At 41.4% G+C, this 19,555-nt stretch overlaps 1 protein-coding gene across 2 annotated transcripts in view; it reads right to left on the bottom strand.

Moving 5' to 3' along the window:
* The window catches only part of ANO3 (anoctamin 3), a 1,013,249-nt gene that overhangs the window by 30,807 nt on the left and 962,887 nt on the right, over window positions 1–19,555 (bottom strand). For both annotated transcript variants that reach the window (XM_073573877.1, XM_073573878.1), the window contains 3 exons: window positions 14,239–14,321; window positions 8,425–8,565; window positions 6,075–6,239 (listed from right to left, as the gene is read on the bottom strand). In XM_073573877.1, coding sequence (XP_073429978.1) covers window positions 6,075–6,239; window positions 8,425–8,565; window positions 14,239–14,321 — 389 coding nt within the window. The remainder of the gene's footprint in view (window positions 1–6,074; window positions 6,240–8,424; window positions 8,566–14,238; window positions 14,322–19,555) is intronic.

Raw genomic sequence — 19,555 nt, forward strand, 5'->3', positions numbered from 1 at the left:
GACCTTTAAGACCTTTTTTTATGAATTGTCTATCACTTGTGAGGGTGTATTTATTTTGAAAATACACATAAGAAAGGATGTATAAGTGTAACATTTCCCTTAGCTGAGTACCATTGACACAAGTAATAAATGTGTAATTCTTTGGGCACCCATCTTCACCTTGACTCTACTTCTTCCCTACTGGCCATTATCTTTGACCTGGTGGCCACAAAATAAGTCAGGATAGGTCAATAAAATGGGTGAAAAAAAAATCCTAATAATGTAACTTAAAAGATGAATGGAATGCAAAACATGACACTTCTCACACCTAAGAGTCTGTGCCAGTAGCGTAGCTACTGGGGATTCAAAGGGGGAAATCACCCAGCGTTCTGAAGGGCCCACCAGGAGCTTCACTACTGTAACTGAATTGGGGTTTGCAGTGCGCCCACACAGTTACTCTGCAGCAAAGCATTCAGACTTGATCTTCCTGCTCTGCCACCCTGACACTATGGGTCCCTGCCCACTGTCCTGAGATGTGCTGTTGCTCAGAGCAATTGGGGAACAAGCAGAAGAGGTGAGTATTGTAGTTATTTTTTTACTAGATGGAGACCCGATGCTATCGCATTGGGATGGCGGTAATGTCACGATGGGGGCAGACTTTGCAGCGATGAGTATCTCTCCCCCCATGTGCTCACCCACCTATCCACTCTCTCTTTCCCCATGTGCTGACTTCTCCTGTCTGTGCTCTCGTCTTTTACCTGTCAACCCCATGTGCTATCCCCATTGTCTGCTGTCTCACTCCTTCCTGTGCTGTGTTCTCCCCTCATGTGCTGTCCCGTTTGAGCTGTCTCCCACTGTGCCCTGTCTCTCTCACCCCTGTGTCTGTGTAGAGAACATACCAAAGCTCCTGGGCAGGGGAGGAAGCAAAAGACAATACTGACAGAACAGCAGGAGATCGCAGAGGATACATTTTGTGAGGTAAAATATTGTTTAAAAACAGTCAGTGAAATATTTTACCTCACAAAATGAATCCCCTGTGATCCCCTGCTGTAATTACAGTATTGTCTTTGCTACCTCCCCTGCCCAGGAGATGTGGTATGCTCTGTACACAGTCAGACACAGACAATTTTTAAAATGAACATTCGTTCTTGAGAAAATCCCTTTAACGTGACCGGCTTCCTCTACCTTTAGACATGTCGCGCATCTGCCACCAGGATCAGCTGAATCATTCACTGCGCCTGCACAGAATTTGGGCAGGCCCAGTGTGATGGTGTTCTGCTGGTAGCACCGCGCAAGAGGCTGCGTGAGTGTGTGAGTGTGTGAGTGAGTGTGAAAGTGTGAGTGTATGTGTATGTATGACTGAGTGTGAGAGTGAATGTGTGTGAGTGTGACTGTATGTGTGTGAGTGTGTGTGTGTGAGTGTGTGGTGCGTACAGCGTATAGTTTGTGTGTGTGTGCGTGTGTGTGTGGTGCTACGGTGTTCCTCTGTTGGTACCGCACAATAGGTTGGTACCAGCAGCAGTTTCCATATTGAGACACCCATCACTTGGGTGTCCCAATATGGCGGTCGGTGAACTTTCTCCACTTGGAATTCTGGGATATGGTGACATCTGGACAGAAGAGGAAATGAAAACATTACAAGGCAATTACTGTGTATAAATAGATGGAGGCCCGATGCTATCGCGGTGATGTCATGATGGGGGCTGGCTTTGCAGTGTTGAGAATCTCTCCCCCCATGTGCTCACCCACCTATCCACTCTCTCATTCCCCATGTGCTGACTTCTGCCGTCTGTGCTCTCTTCTTTGACCTGTCTAACACATGTGCTATCCCCCTTGTCTGTTGTCTCACTCCTTCCTGTGCTGTGTTCTCACCTCATGTGCTGTCCTGTTTCATTTGAGCTGTCTCCCCCTGTGCTCTGTCTCTCTTGCCCCTGTGTCTGACTGTGTACAGAACATACCACAGCTCCTGGGCAGGGGAGGAAGCAAAAGACAATACTGACATTATAGCAGGAGATCGCAGAGGATACATTTTGTGAGGCAAAATATTGTTTAAAAAGAGTCAGTGAAATATTTTACCTCACAAAATGAATCCTCTGCGATCCCCTGCTGTAATGTTAGTATTGTCTTTTGCTTCCTCTCCTGCCCAGGAGATGTATGCTCCGTACACGGTCAGACACAGGCAATTTTTAAATTTAACTTTTGTTCATGGGAAAACCCCTTTAATGTGACTGGCTTCCTCTGCCTATAAACATGTTGCGCATCTGCCACGTGGATCAGCCGAATGATTCACTGCGTCTGCATGGAATTCGCACAGGCGCAGTGTGACGGTGTTCCACTGGTGGTACCGTGCAAGAGGCTGTGTGAGTGTGTGAGTGTGAGTGTGACTATGAGTGTGAGAGTGTGAATGTGAGTGTGTGTGAATGTGAGTGTGAATATGAGTGTGAATGTGAGTGTGTGAATGTGTGAGTGTGAATGTGAGTGTGACTGTGAGTGTGTGTGGTGCATATGGCGTATAGAGTGTGTGTTGCGACTGTGTTCCTCGGGTGGTACCATGCAATAGGTTGGTACCAGCAGCAGTTTCCATATTGAGACACCGATCACTTAAACTTCCTCTGCTTGAAATTCTGGGATATGGTGACATCTGGACAGAATAGGAAATTAAACCTTTTCAAGGCATTTATATGAATAGATATGGGGTGCAATATACAAAATAGTCAGTCTGCCTATGGGGAGTGCATTATACTATAGAGGCCTATTGGGTGCATTATACAATATAGGGTTCATTATACCATATAGAGTCTGCCTATAGAGGCACACTATACTATATAGTCTGTCTACGGTGGGGTGCATTATACAATATAGAGTCTGCCAATGGGAGATGCATTAAACTATGTAGAGTATACTGTACCTATGGGGGTGCATTATACTGTACAATATAGAGTCTGCTTATGGATAGTGCACTATACTAAATTGATTCCCCCTATGGGGGGTGCATTATACTATATTGAGTCTGCCTATGGATAGTGCATTATACTATATAGATTTCCTCTATGGGGTGCATTACACTATAGAGGCCTATGGGGAGTGCATTATACTGTATTGAGGACTATCTGGTGCATTATACTCTATGGGGGTTATATATGGAGCCATCATACAGTGTGGGGATTACAGTGAGGGGGCCATCATACAGTATTAGAGACATCAAACAATATGGGGGCTACTAAGGGGTCAGTATAATGTGTGGGTGGTACTATACAGAGAGAGGGGACATTATACTGTGTATAAGAGAGCATCATACTGTGTAGAGAGGAGCTGGGATCTGTACATGGAGGAGACTCGGGACATAATTAAATGTAAAGTGGGCACTTATTGTTACAGGGTATCATAGGCTATCGTGACTGGCAAAGTGACACACTGGGCATAACTTTCTAGTGGGCAAATTGTGGGCACTGTATTGGGGTATCAGCAGGATGAGGAGTTTGTGCAGGTGGGAAATAGTCCCATTGAGGACAGTGCTGAAAATGTGAGAAGTAAAATGTGTCTTTGTTATATTATCTGCAGACGAGTTCTGGCTGGAGAAGTCATCATGTCGGTCTGGGCCAGATGAAAAAGACGGGAAAAGTGAACGAATCCATCAGAAAGAACGTTAGCGGTAAGTCACCATCTATAACTGTGCAGTAATCACTTATATGTTCTGTAGGACTTGTATCTACCACAGACCATATGTTGCTAATATTAATGTTGGTTTTTGTATAGAGATTATTTTCAGTAACAGCGCGGTTATCTGCTGAGGTTCTCCTACATCCACTATTAGGGTGCGTCACCCAGTTGTAATCAAGGTTACCCAGTTAGGGGCCCACTCAGAAGTTTTGCACCACCCCCTTGAACCAAAACCCTAGCTATGCCTCTGGTTTGTGCACAAGTTGCATTTTTAAAGTGTCTTTTTTTGCGTTTTTTCAAAACTGTCCAGTTTTGTTACAAAACCTGAACGCCTTCCTGGTCCCAGTAACTTGAGTGTGAAACATGAAGTCTCATACACACGTTGCTTATTTTTTATGTGCAAATTTACAGCAGATTTCAATCTTCAGTATGTCAATTCATCGTATTTGCTGCAGATTTCACCCATACTAATGAATGGGGGATAAAGCTGGAACAAAAACGTGACAAAAATGCAGCAAAAAAGTACGTATTTTACGTATTGTTTTCCTACCTGAATATGCAGAAATGGTACAGAAATTTTTACAGCAAATATTTTATGTGTGCACATACCCTTTGCTTGACCCAGGTTTCAGCTTTATGTTAACACTTGACATTAATTTCCCAACAATCTAGCTACAACAGCTTTTTTCTCTGATGACCCTATGAGGAAAGACTTAAACTTCCTTTTCGAAACTCCCTCAGTTAGTACCTATCGATTCCATTAAATGACTCATCATGGGTTGAACTTGCTAGCCCCTGCAAAAAGTCAAGTTTTTGTCCCCTAGTCTGTGAACTATTTGCACTCATTGGGTGCTTTCCATCATTTTAGTATTTAAACTCCTATTTTACCCTTTACTACTTCATTTTTTTGTATCCCTAATACTATCTCTAACCTTATCCATAAAGCTAACCTTATACCAATCCCTTGCCCTAACCCTTATCCTATCCCTAACACTATCTCTAACCAAACAGGAAAAAGAGCGGTAAATCACAGACGCTGCCACAAATTGAGTACAAAGGTGTATGTTTTCTGGATCGTGATTCATGTAAATAATGCGTTTCGAAGTCGGGTTGACTCCATCATACCTCAAAGAATTCAACCAGACTTCAAAATGCGTTGTTTGAATGATTTTGATTTGGCTTTTATCCCAAGTCATAATGCAAGACTCATTAAAGGGTTGATTGTGACATGTAAGATTACTGCTTTCAACAGGTGGCGCTAAAGAGTTCAAGTCCTCTTTCTCTCTGAAGAGGCAATTTGCATATTAAAGCTCCAAAATACATACACCCTTGATGTCTGTTTGTGGCAGCGCCTGGGAATTACTGCTCTTTTCCAGTTTTGTTTGAATATGTTTTTTCCCATCGGTGCGTAGGACATCAGTTACAGCAGCAGCCCTTCATTGCTGGAAGTGAGGAGTTGTGCCAGGTCACATCCCAGGCAGGTGAGCATTTACAATCCTTTGCTCGTTGTGTCTTATATTGAGGATAATACACTTGGAGGGCCTTTTCTATTTTTCTAGCACTATCTCTATCCATAAGCCTAATGCAATCCTTTGACCTAAGCCTAAATCAAACCCTATCCCTAACCCTAAATGGGGTGAAAAGTATAAACCTGTAAAAGTAGCTCTTAGTAATGGATGCAGACAGTACTGGATTCATACAGCCTTCATTCATTTGTTGCTCTTCTATCATCTCAGTCGCTGCTCATGCAGCAGTAGAGATGAGCAAGTATAGCAGTATCATCAAGTATCTACGAGATCTGTTTTATAATATAGATGGTGAAATCTGGATACAGAGCCCCTTTAGACTGCTCATGCTGATAGCATAGCAGTGTTCCCCTCCATTAACAAAAATGTGTGACTGCCAAATGTACATGACCCAGGAAGGTGTCTAGTAACCATTTGGAAACCAATGCTCAAACTAAGGGCTAAGCATGTGGAATCACTAATGGTGGCTCATTATGGCCATGGCAGCTACTTTCCATATTTTTTACACCCAGTAATGGTATCACTACTACTAATCATCAAATTATGCAATGTGTAGCAATGAAATGGGTAGCAACAATATAATCAGTGGATGGGATGAGCAAATTTGGTTTTAGGTCATCAAATTTAGTTCTAGTATTTAGTGCATATAAAGAACCGCTAATGCCGAAAGCAGAAACAACTTGCCTTTATGGGGAATATACTCAACTGATTGATTCAATCTCAGCCGCTCCATAATAATCTCTGAAATAATGCGGAACGCAGGGCACATAGTACCTTATCTAGAATAATGTGTGTTGGGTATCTGATGCTATAGAAATCAGAATATTTCTTAGTTTCCTAGACGTTTCTACCCAAAATGGGGGGTGAAGATATGTTATAATTGTAGAGACATTCACTGATGAGCCTTACCACATTAAGGGACATGATGATCATGAAGTTTATGCAGACCCCGGTGCCAGATGTGGCAAACTGCCAATACTTCTTGATGAAGTGCCAGTTTAATGATGCAAACTGTTCCATGGCGACCAGTCGGTAGACGACCACTGCAAAGACTGCCGTCAGCACCAGGGAGATCTGAATGGAGACATAGTTCATTTAGAACATAACCACAATTGGGATTAATGAAAACTATTTTGTAGCTAATTTGGGAATGATTTGTTACTTTTTCAGGTCAGTTAAAGAGAATATTGCAGCATTTCCTTTTCTAAGAAGGACGTCTCATTGTTTCTCTACAGTAATCTGTGGTTCTAGAGGTGTTAAAAAATGACAAGTCTCAACATGTCCTGACAACTACTGACTGCCATCACAGACCATGTTGTGGCATATAGTTAGTGACTTCCGTCATTTTCTTATTTATCTGTGAGGCCTTCACCTCTGAAGCTCCCATTGATTTCTTAAGTTAATGGAGGAAGCTTGGTGCTTGCTAATGAAGTCGTGCTTTGTGATATTTGGAAAGAACATTCTGGTTGCTTGTACCCACCATTAGAGAAAGTTTACTTCATACGCCGCTATTATTCAGTTTATTTAATAAACCATATGTAGAAAAGCTTCAAAGCTCCCTCCTGTGATGGCTGCAGGCAGTCATAATGTTACATTTCTCCAGTTCAAATTTCCAAGTTTTTTTCATACATGCTTTTTTAAAAGAACTGTAAAGATTTTTATCAATCAGATTTTGAAATAAGGCTGGTTTCATATTTGCGTCTGCTTGCGCAGCGTTTCATCTGCAGCAATCCATATGTGTCATGTTTCCCTATCTTTAACATGGTGTACACAGAGGCATGTGTTTGCATTAGTTTGCATGCGTCAGCACACGCATGTGTTGCTTTTAGGTGTGCGGCTGGGTCCGGCGAACGCATCATGTTGGATTTTTGGAAGCTGCAAAAATCTGTCAAATATGCGCATTCATGCGCATGCAGATGAGTGTGTCAAATAAATGCATTACCGTCTATGGGAATGCATGCGTACGCAAGGACATGCGTATGCACATGCGTTCTATACGCATGCGTTTTTTAATGAGTTTGTCCAGGAAATGATTCATCCTTCTGATAATTGAGTGCTTTATAAATGGAAGTGTGGACACAGCAAGGCCATAACTCTCTGGACTCTGGACGATACCACAACACTGGCTATGTAAGTTTACAACCTTAGAAAACGTCATCCTCTCTCACTGCTTTTTTACTTTGTACTAATTTATTTTTCTGTTTACTTTTAGACGTGTTGACTGGCCTGGTACAGTGTTTGCCTCCCGGTTGGCTCCTGGTGCTGCTTTCTGTCATGGTGAGGATAACACTGTCTATGTAAGTATACAAGCTTTGGAAATGTCTGTCTCTCTGAATGCTTCTTCTGTTCCTGGTAGACTGGCCGATTCTCTCTGGCGCAGTGGGTGTCTCCTGGTGCAGCGGTTTTCTCCATTTTGTCTCCTGGTTCTGCTTTCTGTTGTGGTGAGGATAACACTGTCTATGTAAGTATACAAGCTTTGGAAATGTCTGTCTCTCTGAATGCTTTTTCTGTTCCTTGTAGACTGGCCGATTCTCTCTGGTGCAGTGGTTGTCTTCTATTGCAGCGGTTTTCTACTGGTTGTCTCCTGGTGCTGTGGTTGGCTCCTGTTGCTGCCGTTTGTCCCTGGCCTGTGCTGACTGCTGTGGTGTTGGATTACTGCCTGTAATGTAAGTATTGTTGTCCTTTTTTTTGGTCTACATTGTTTTTGGATCTTTACAAGTGTGATTTTTCTTCTGTTCTTTTCTGTAGTGTTTCACTTGACTACTGCCTGCTCTTCAAAATGTCCTCAAGTGAAGAACAGACTTCTTTCCAGGGTGGACCAGACAAAGATTATGTTATCACATTTGCTATACTGATTGGTATGTATTGACTTGCAATACTCCACATGTGTTAAATCATTTAATTTCTTTACAGGTACCTGGCAGTGATGAAGAGCAAGAGCAGTCGAGTGGAGAGGATTCTTTCCAGGGTCATCAGGCTCATGTGTCTCAGGAGGTAAGACAGGGTGTAAGTATTCCTTTCATCAGAGTTGTAATACAATTTTTTTTCAGTTTTACTTATAATTCTATTTTTCTATTTTATCTATAGGTTTCTCAATGGGAATAAACCATCTCTGCCTCCTCTTCTGTGAGTTTGGCTATGTCTGATAGCTGGCTCCCCGCACCTACAGCTCCTACATCTTGTGCAGTTGCTTAAAGTAACAATGCGCTGTATAGTAGCTTCAAAATCAGATTGGCTTTTATTAAAAAAAAGACAGTACCATGAAGAATATTCCTGATACAGACACCATAAGTCGGCTGAGCTTGTCACTGAAGGGCTGGAAGGGTTCGGGCTTGCCAGTGATGGGATTCACCCGCTCCAATTTGGAATATTTTGCTTCAAACTGTGGACGCAATTCTTCCTGGAAAGACATCGACTGGTCACAATCATTTACCTACACATTAGTAAATTAACAACAATATGAATCTCATTTACATCGTTGTACTTCTCAATTAAGCAAAAAGAAAAATATTCGAGTTGCTAGTTATTTTTCAATACTTATCCTGAGCTTGCTTGTATTCTATTGAAGAGCAGCACTCACAATCCTGATAGTTCCTACAGAAACTGTTTTTAGAACACTGAGCTTCCATTAAGAGGTGTTCCCATCTGTCAGGATATGCTATAAATGTGCGGAATGACCTATCCCGTAGAGTCTCAACTACTAATCGAATGTGGTGTGTGACTTCGGTTTATCACTTAATGGGGTTATCCAGGGCTATTTTTTTACTATGTGCCTCAACACTGCCATTCAAGTTGTTGCTTATTACCACTCTGTTATGCCAGTTGCCAATTTCTGCTGGTATGGAGTGGTCAAAGACCACTCCTGCCAGCATATCAGAGGCATCTGCTGATGTCACGACGACAGATCAATGACTTCTCATATGCTTTGCTCTTTTGATGGGCATGACTGCCTACATCATGCTGATTGATAGCTGGTTCCCCGCTGCTTAACTGCAAGCAGGCCGCTGTCAATCAGCATGACATCAGCAGTCACATTCCATCAACAGAGCAGAGCGAAAGAAGAAGAGCTGCTCTGTTGATGTAATTCAGCTGAATCACTGACAGGTGCGGTCGGTGACTGTTCTGAGCAGGCACTGGTTACTACAGGCAGGTAGTTGCCTTTGTTAACAATTACCTGCCTTTTAGTTTTTAGGCACATAGTAAAACAAAATAGTCCTGGACAATCCATTAAAGATCTGTGGCTTTATTTAATAAAAGTCACTGGATTGGAACTTAGGGTTTCTAAGCTCTCTGGACATATGACACGAGTTAGTGTATATAAAATTGCAGGTTTATTGGCAATAAACAATTTGACAATAAACCTGTAAGTTTATCTACTATAAAAGGTGTCCTAATTCCAGAGAGCTTAGAAACCCTTCTAATCCAGTGACTTTTATTAATATTCTAAGGAAGCTGCTGCATCTGGTCTGTAGGCTCTTTATATGTTATGTCTCACACAACCTTACAAGGTGAGCGGTTTTACCTTTCATTCATCAAACTTTAACCTGGATAAGACCCCATTGTGCTCTTGCATTTCTTTACATTTCTCTATTTAATGCATGAAATTACACAATTGGGGCATATCCTATTTCTACATAGTATAGTAGTGTTTGATTAGATGAATGGTGCAATTCTCAAGGATTAGGGGGCACTTACTATACATCCATGTATCTACTTTATACATTAAACCTTTGGATATTGCATCATTTTAATATACAGCTGACAAAAAGTGTTTGTACCCTTCCTGACATCCTATTTTTTTGCATGTTTGTCACACTTAAATTTTTCAGATCACCAAACAAATGGAAATATTAGACAAAGATAACACAATTAACCACAAAATGCAGTCTTTAAATGATGAATGTCTTTATTATTAAGGGAAAAAGAAATCCAAACTTACAGGGTTATGTGTGAAAGGGATTGCCCCTAAATCTAATAACTGGTTAGGCCACCCTTAGCTGCAACAACTGAAATCAAGCACTTGTGATAACTGACAATGAGTATTTTACAATGCTGTGGAGGAATTTTGGCCCACTCATCTTTGAAGAATTGTTGTAATTCAGCCACATTGGAGGGTTTCTGAGCATGAAGCACCATTTTAAGGTCAGGCCACAGCATCTCAGTCAGATTAAGGTCAAGACTTTGACTAGCCCACTGCAAAGTCTTAATTTTGTTTTTCTTAAGTCATTCAGAGGTGGACTTGCTGGTGTTTTGGATCATTGTCCTGGTGCATAACCCAAGTGCGCTTCAGCTTGAGGTCACAAAAAGATGGCCGGACATTCTCCTTCAGGATTTTTTGGTAGACAGCATAATTCATGGTTCCATTTACCACAGCAAGTGTTCCAGGTCCTGAGCAGCAGAACAGCAACAGACCATTACACTATCACCACCATATTTTATTGTTGGTATGATGTTCTTTTTCTGAAATGATGTTTTGCTTTTATGCCAAATGTAGCAGGACATACACCTTCCAAAAATGTTAACTTTTGTCTTGTCAGTCCACAGAGTATTCTCCCAAAAATCTTGGGATCATGGAGATGTTTTCTGGCAAATCTAAGACTAACCTTTATGTTCTTATTGCCTAACAGTGGTTTTTGTCTTGGAACTCAGCCAGGCAGACCATTTTTACCCAGTCTCTTTCTTATGGTGAAGACATGAACACTGACTTTAACTGAGGCAAGTGAGGCTTGCAGTTCTTTAGATGTTGTAGGGTCTTTTCTGACCTCTTAGATGAGTCATCACTGGGCTATTGGGGTAATTTTGGTCAACTAGCCATTCCTGGGAAAGTTCACCACTGTTACATGTTTTCGCTATTTGTTGATAATAACTCTTAGGCCGGGGTCACACTAACCGGAGAGAAATACGGTCCACAGTTTACATGCGTAATATGGAGAAATGTCCCTTAAATAGTGCTCCGTATGTCATCCGTAATCAAGGTGTGGTCGCGCATTTTGCGCATGTAAGCATCCGTATATGATCCGTATGGCATCCGTATGCCGAGATTTTCTCGCAGGCTTGCAAAATGGACATATGCAAAATGGACCCCTATGACAGGTTTGCAAACACAAACGAAAGAATAGATATAGACACATAGAATGCATATATATATATATATATATATATGTACATTCACATGTCATAGAGACACATATATACAGTATATATATATTTATATTTCATATAGTTCTACATAGCCGAATAGCCGCTGAAACATTTGCCAGCTTCTGTAAAATCATTCCTAAACCCGACATGAAATGACACATGGTTTACATAAAGTAAACCATTTCATTTCATGTTTTTTTTATATATTTTTCACTAGAAATTAGATGAGGGTTTGTGTGTAAAATTTGGGAGGTGTAGGTGTTAATTTAAGGGGTTAATTTGTTGTAAAAAAATTGCGTGGGCTCCTGCAGTAATTTGTCAGCTAGAGAGGTAAAGCAGGTTGAGTGAGGGCAGAATTTAAAAGCCTTGAGAGGGACCATTGTTTTTGCCCCCCCGGCTACAAAAATCTGCCCCAGACACCCCAGAAAAGGCACATCTATAAGATGTGCCTTTTCTGGCACTTATCCTCTCTATTCCCATTGTGGTGGCTAATGGGTTAATAACAAAGGGTTAATGTCACCATTCGATTGGAAGGTGACATTAAGCCAATTAATAATGGAAAGGTGTCAATAAGACACTGATCCATTATTAACCCTAGACTATGAAAAACACACAGACAAAATTAAAGTCTTTTAATGAAATAAAGACACCAAGTTTTTGACCAATTTTTATTACTCTGCTATTCCAAAATAAAACCATGATCTGCAAAAAAACATAAAAAAATCAACAATATCCTTACCTCTCCGCTGTTCAGTCATGTCCCATGCTGTAATCCTTCACAAGGGGTTAAATATTTTACAATGAGAAAGAGTGCTAATGCGACCAGCCCCACTGTAAACTACTTCAGAATGAATTAGTTCAGCTCTGCGCAGCCTCACTGGCTGCCTGGAGATGAACTAATTAGCGTGGGAAAGTTTCTGACTTTTTTCTGACTTTTTTCCGACGCTCATCAGTTCACCTCAGGTCAGCCGGGGACTCCCGCTGACGTCACTGAGGCTGCACGGAGTCCCCTGGCTGACCTGAGGTGAACTAATGAGCATGGGAAAAAATGCAGAAACTTTCCCACGGTAATTAGTTTATCTCCGGGCAGCCAGGGAGGCTGCGCAGAGATGAAATAATTCATTCTGGCAGTGGTTTACATGGGGCTGGTCGCATTAGCACCGATCCCTGTGTAAGCCACTTAACCCTTTCTGATGGATTGCAGCTGGGGACCTGACTGAGCAGAGGAGAGGTAAGGATATGTTTTTTTTGTCTGATTTTTGTTACAGGTGAATGGTTTATTTTTGGATTACCAGAGCAATAAATCTTGTCAAAAAACTAAGTGTCTTTATTTCATTTAAATAATTTTTAATTAATGTCTGTGTGTTTTTTAACCGTTTAATAGTCTAGGGTTAATAATGGATAAATGTTTAATTGACACCTCTCCATTATTAATCTTATTAATCGGCTTAATGTCACTTTCCAATTGCAAGGTAACATTAAGCCATTAATATTAACCCATTAGCCACTGCTACTGGGCAATGGGAATAGAGAGGACAAGTGCCAGAAAAGGCGCATCTTATAGATGCGCCTTTTCTGGGGTGTCTGGGGGCAGATTTTTGTAGCCAGGGGGGCCACAAACATGGTCTCTCTCAAGGCTATTAAAATCTGCCCTCACTCACCTGCTTTACCTCTCTGGTTGCGATTTTGCCAATGGAGCCCACGCATTTTTTTCCAACGAATTAACCCCCTTAATTTAACACCTAGTCGTCCAAATTCTTACACTCAAACCCTAATTTAATTATTAATCAGGGACATATAAAAAACATTTAATGAAATGATTTACTCTATGCAAACCATGTGTCATTTCTTGTCGGGTTGGGGAATGATTTTACAGAAGCCAGCAAATGATTCTGCGGCTATTCTGCTATGTAGAACTCTATGAAATATATATATATATATATATATATATATATATATATATATATATATACTGTATATATATATATGTGTGTGTCTCAATGACATGTGTATATATATACAGTATATATATATATATATATATATATATATATATATATATGTATTCTATGTGTATACTTTATATCTATTCTTTCGTTTCTTTATTAAAGTTGTCTGTGTGATTTTACTGTATCGCGCACTGAATTGCCGGCTTTTCTAAAGGACACCGGGTGCATATTTCTCGCAAGTCACATATCTGGTCCGTGTGTAATGCATTGTTTTTGCGCACCCATAGACTTGCATTGGCGTATTACAGCCGGAATACACTGACAATCGCAGCATGATGCGATTAGCACGGACCGTAAAATACGAGGGAGAAACATACGACTGATGAGAGCTACCCCATAGAGAATCATTGGTCCATGTGCAATGCGTGGTTTTTACGCCCCACACTCATCCGTATTTCTCTCTAGTGTGACCCCGGCCTTACTGTGGTTTGCTGTAGTCACAAAGATTTAGAAATTTCTTTAAAACTTTTTCCAGACTGATAGATTTCAATTACTTAGTCGTTTATTTCAGAATATCTTTTGATCACGGCATAATGTCTAGCTTTTGAGCATTTTTGGTCTACTTCATTTTGTCAGGCAGGTCATATTTGAGCCATTTCTTGATTGAGGCCAGGTGTGGCAGTAATCAGGTCTAGTTGTGGCTAGGGAACTTGAGCTCAAACTTCCCAAATATGTGCTAAACTCAATTAAATTATGTTTAAGAGGGGGGGGCAATCCCTTTTTCACACAGGGCACTGTAGATTTGGATTTCTTTTTTCCTTCATAATAAAGACCTTCATTTAAAAAACTTTGTGTTTACTTGTGTTATCTTTGACTATTTTTTTTGTGATCTGAACCATTTAAGTGTCACAAACCATGCAAAAGAACAGGAAATCGGAAAGGGGTCAAACACTTTTTCACAGAACTGTATAATTTCCCTTTACCTCTTCATCTTCCCAGTCTATGAGATCCCAATCATAGGTGAGTACAGCTCTTCTTCTCTTCCAGAACTCAAGGAATACAGTGGCTGGAAAGGTACAAGATACCAGAATTGAAAAAATATTGATAAATATATTTAATGTTTTTAATGAAAACTTCTGGTTCATCCCAGTCTATATTGCTGTGAACACAATAGTATGAGCTCTGCACATATCTATGCAGTAAATTATCTACTTAGTATAACTGCACTGAATAACATCTTACTGTTTTATATAATATTAAATATTGTTATAATAACCTCATAAAGAAGCAACTGGCAGAGCATGATAGTAAATGAAGGAAGCTTAGAAGCTAAGAAAAATCATTAGGTATTGTCAGCCAGTCGGGCTATGAAAAGACACCTGGCATAGGGAGGCATGGGCAGAGTGGTAAAGCTCATCCAACAACTGATGGCTGCCAACAAAATACAATTGTGTTCACACAGCTTTTGTTTGGAAAGCCCTCTACATTCTCTATTTGGCCTCATGTTGGATGGTGCATTGCACAGTTGATAACTCCAATATAATGTATAAAATAGTGGTTGAAATTGAAGAACATATACTGTATATATTTTTTAATCCTACTGTGTAAGAGTAGCCACTAAAAGTGGCATACTGCCATGGTTCCCACGGCCCAAAAAACAGTTCCATGATGGATAAAGTACTGTTCTGTATTGTAGAGAAGTAACAATCTTATACAATACCAGAACTATATACTACTAAAATTATTCACAGGCCCTAATAAAATAGCACCATATGGTGGCAGTGCCCAAATAACTGCTCCATGCATAATCAAATACCATGCAATACCAATAGTACCACACTACCAGTGATAATGTAATTTCTAGTCAGAATTTTTATGTGCCAAGTAGAGCTCACACAATAATATTGCAGGACCATGGCCAGTGGAAAAGAGTACTGCAAACCTCCTCCTTACCAGCTGGCATCTATTCTAATTTGTAGACCTAACAACATGTATATATCGCAGTGTAGGAGAGAGAACCCCGGAAAAAAGGCACACTGTATAGCCGGGCCGGAACTAAGGGGGTTGTCACCCATGTTCCCAGAGGGTATGTTCCCGGGGGAAGGAGTTACAGGCCGGGACCGACACTCATCCAGGAGACGTGGGGGTGGGACATAGAGAGGGGATGGGGTGACTATAAAATGAGCGCAGGAGACCAGCAGAAGGGACTCGGGGAAGAGAGAGACGAGAGACAGGAAGGAGGAGTCCAGGTGGCGCTGGAGAGCGAGAGTGAGTCGTCAGTGCCTTCCTGACAGACAGGACGGGGGCTCACCTGACAGGAGGAGAGGACGGCGCTGAGCAGCATGAGGAGATACGCCGAGACCCACGGCTGCCACTGCACCGCTCCATACCGCGGCTGTGGCCTGTATGCCGAGACCCGCGGCCACCACTGCCCTGCTCCATACCGCAGCTGCGGCCTGTACACTGAGACCCATGTCCGCCACTGCCTTGCTCCAGACCGTGGCTGTGGCCTGTACGCTGAGGCTTGCGACTGGCTCGGCCTCGCCTTCCAAAGGGACAGCTTCAACGGTGGGGAACCAGCCTGGGGCCTACGTCACCCTCTCAGCACCCGAGCGGGGGACCGCCCGAAGCCTACGACAACTCTTCTTTGGCTGGGCCCAGCGGCTGAGACGCCAAACAGGCATCTCCCGGACAGCGTCTCTGCAGGAAGTCAGAGATTGACAAGTGACACTTCGTTAATTACAGTTCATGGACCCGTAGTCGGCCATATCGTGGCCATATAGTTACCGGCACTTGCCGTACTTGTTGATATCGTGTTATTTGTGTATCTGTGTCTAGCTTCCCTGCATGGAAAACTATTGTCTGCTTTACCGTTTATCCATATAATTGACATATAAAGGTTGCGTTTGCTCTTGCTCCATCTCCGACTTGTCACTGCATCCTGCGTACCTGCGATTCTATAGCACCACAACAGTGAAGTCACACTGTACCTTATAATCCGTAAAGGCACTGAGAATATCAGCAGCTAGAGTGATGTTCACAGGATTCTGGTAAGGCAGCAACCATAAATGTATTATAAGACCATTTTTTTTGTTACTTTTTACATAACTTCAAATGGAAAATGGGTGACCAATTGATTATTGCAGCTAACATGCTAGTCTGAGCTATACCTACCACAGCCCGCTCAATTCCCTACAGCCTATCATACGTGCCTCAGTTTGTCACAAAAATCCTTTGGTGCACCTACATTAGTTCCCCTTAGTAGGCCTTAAGCTAGGTATACATTGCATCTGTTTACTTGACCTACAGAATATGTCAGGTCAAGAGTATTTTGTGATGCATGCTGTATCGTTCCCATAGGCCCCAATTAATTAGACGGAGGCTAAGTGTGTGTTCTTTCTGCCTCAGCTGGGCAGGTGTCTGCACACAGTTTGTCAAACTCGGGAAAGGGCTATCTCAAAAATAAAAAATTACGTATCATGCGGCATACATTATTTTCCTTATAGCAGACATCCATACAAACTATGGCCACTGTCAGGAACCTATTGTCACGTGGATACTGCAAAAGAGAGGGGCCAAAAGATTGCTGAATTCGGTTTTACGAACTCCTGAACTGGTTAGAAGTACTTCTCCATCTTATTAAACAGAGCAGGTTTTTTCCTTGTTGGCAGTGCAATTGTTAATCTGTTCAGTTGAAGCTCCTGGAGTTTTCCTACATGGATTAACTCAGCTGTTCAGTGTTTGCCACCCTATGCTATATATGCTCGCCTCTGGCACTTAGGAATTGCCAATGTAAGTTCTTCCTGCCTGGTTTGGAATTGGAGGTACTTGGAGATGGCGTTTGGAGACTTTTTCAGGAGATTATTGATTGGAGCTTTCCTCTCCTATTTGGTATCCCCTTCCTTTTACTCCCCTGTGTTCCACTCTGTTGTTTTGTGAGTGTATTTTGTATGATAGTTATTTTCATTTATCCCTGTCCATCTTCTCTTGTTTGTCTGGTTAGTGTTATCCTATACACTTTTGGCTTCCCATCTTTCTGGGTGAGGAAGGGGTAGATGAGGGTTGATATAGCAGCATAGCAAGGCAAGTGAACCCAGCGTCTCCACTTTCTAGATTAATTCAGGAGACATGGAAAGACTAGGGATCCCCTTTTTTCTAGGGAGCTGGTTGGCATCTACAGTCCCAAGGCATTGTGTGACATTGCACATAATTACACTGGAGGACCTTGTCAATGACCTGAAGAGAGCCGGGACCACAGTCTCAAACATTACTCTTAGTAAAACACTACTCTGTCATGGATTCAAATCCTGACAGGCATGCAAGGTTCCCCTGCTCAAGCCAGAACATGTCCAATCCCAACTGCAGGTCGCCAATCAGATAATCCACAGGAGGCATTGGAGAAGATCATGTGGTCAGATGAGACCAAAATAGAAGTCTTTGGTATCAACTCAAATTGCCGTGTTTTTAGGAAGAAGGATAAGTACAACCCCAAGAACACCGTCCTAACCATAAAGCATGACATCATACTTTGGGGTGCTTTTTTACAAATGGGACATGACGACTGCACACTATTGAAGGGAGGATGAATGGGCTGATGCATCACAAGATTTTTGGCCAACAACCTCCTTCCCTCTGTTACAGCATTGAAGATGGGTTGTGGCTTTGTCGTCCAACATGACCTGAAACACATTGACAGGGCAACTAAGAAGTGGCTCTGAAAGAAGCATTTCAAGATCCTGGAGTGGTCTAGCCAGTCTTCAGACCAGAACCCAAAAGAAAATCTTTTTTAGGGAGCTGAAAATGTTGCCCAGTGGCCTTCTCCAGATCTTTCAGGTTTTGAGGGAGATTTGTATGGAGGAATGTTCCAAAATCTCTGCTGCAGTATGTGCAAACTTGGCAAAGAAGTTCTGTCTTTCTATTGCATCAAATACTTATTTCATGCAATAAAATTCAATTTAATTATTTAAAAATCATACAATGTGATTTTCTTTTTTTTTGTTTTATATTCTGTCTCTCACAGTTGAAGTGTACTTATGATAAAAATTACAGACCTCTCCATTCTTTGTAGGTGTGAAAACGCAAAATCTGTGTATCAAATACTTATTTTCCCCACTGTATCTTCTGAGTATATGCACTTGACAGTGTGCACAGACATAGTGTGGACTGAACCTTAGTAATTACAACTCAATCTTGTGGCAAATGGCAAGTTCCTCTTAACTAAAGAGCAACTCTGCAGTAAGCATGCAAAAAAAAAATAAGATTTAGTGCATAAACAGAAGCTCACATGCTATTCTTTATCATTTTGCCCATCGTTGTTCTATGTGTATTTTCCAAGACATACTGAAGCTGCCATGGTCTAGTGGCATTAATCTACAGTCTATCCACATTTATTCCTGGTGGATCTATGGATCCTCTTATGGAACCTTAAGGGCATTGCTGTCTACTCATCCTATTAATTGTCATGAAAATTAACTTAATCCCAAAAACCTAATTTCCACTGAATTTCAGCAGTCCCAACATTACTACTTGTCAGTAATATTTTCATTAGCTCAGGAGAAAGTATTAACAAAAAGGCAACTGATATGACTCTCATGCTGATTGAAGTCTGTGGTTGAAATGTGTTTTTGGTTGAAATAAATTATTTTTCTTTTAATTATGATTTCCCCGAGGAAACGTTCAGTCATTTCTTTGCATTAAGAGAAATTTACAGGCAAGGACACTGCTGCTTTTAAATATATGATTCTTTGGATCATCAACAACTTCAAATAGAGAAGTTCAAGTCCTGTGAAGAAGGCTTCATGGCACCCAAGAAAGTACAGTCAACTCCAGGATCGTCTCCTGAAGAGTATTCATCTACGAGCTTGGTTGAACACCAGTGTAGAGCTTCATCAGAAATGGGAGTAAGCAGGTGTCATCTGCATGAATAGTGAGCTGAAGAATTTTGAAGAATGGTCTTATGTCAAGAAAGGAATTGAAGAAGCCTCTTCTTTCCAAGAGAACCATCAAGGACAGACTGGCATTCTGAAAGAACTAAAGGAATTGTATGGCAGAAGACTGGGGTAAGGTTGTTTTCTGTGATATTCCGTTCAGACTGTTTTGGATATTTGGATGGAGGAGTATCCAGAAAAGAAAAAGTGAGTGCTACCATGAGCCCTATGCAATGCTCCCAATTTGACAACATAGGATCATACATGTGAGGTTGCTTTTCATCCATGGATGGGGCTCACTCAAAATTTTGCCTAAGAATACTGCCATGAATAAAGAATGGGATCTAAACAGCCTCCAAAAGCATGTTCTTAC

Source organism: Dendrobates tinctorius, unplaced genomic scaffold (genome assembly GCF_039654945.1).
Source record: "Dendrobates tinctorius isolate UK_male_01 unplaced genomic scaffold, ASM3965494v1 ptg000037l, whole genome shotgun sequence".
NCBI lineage: Eukaryota > Metazoa > Chordata > Amphibia > Anura > Dendrobatidae > Dendrobates > Dendrobates tinctorius.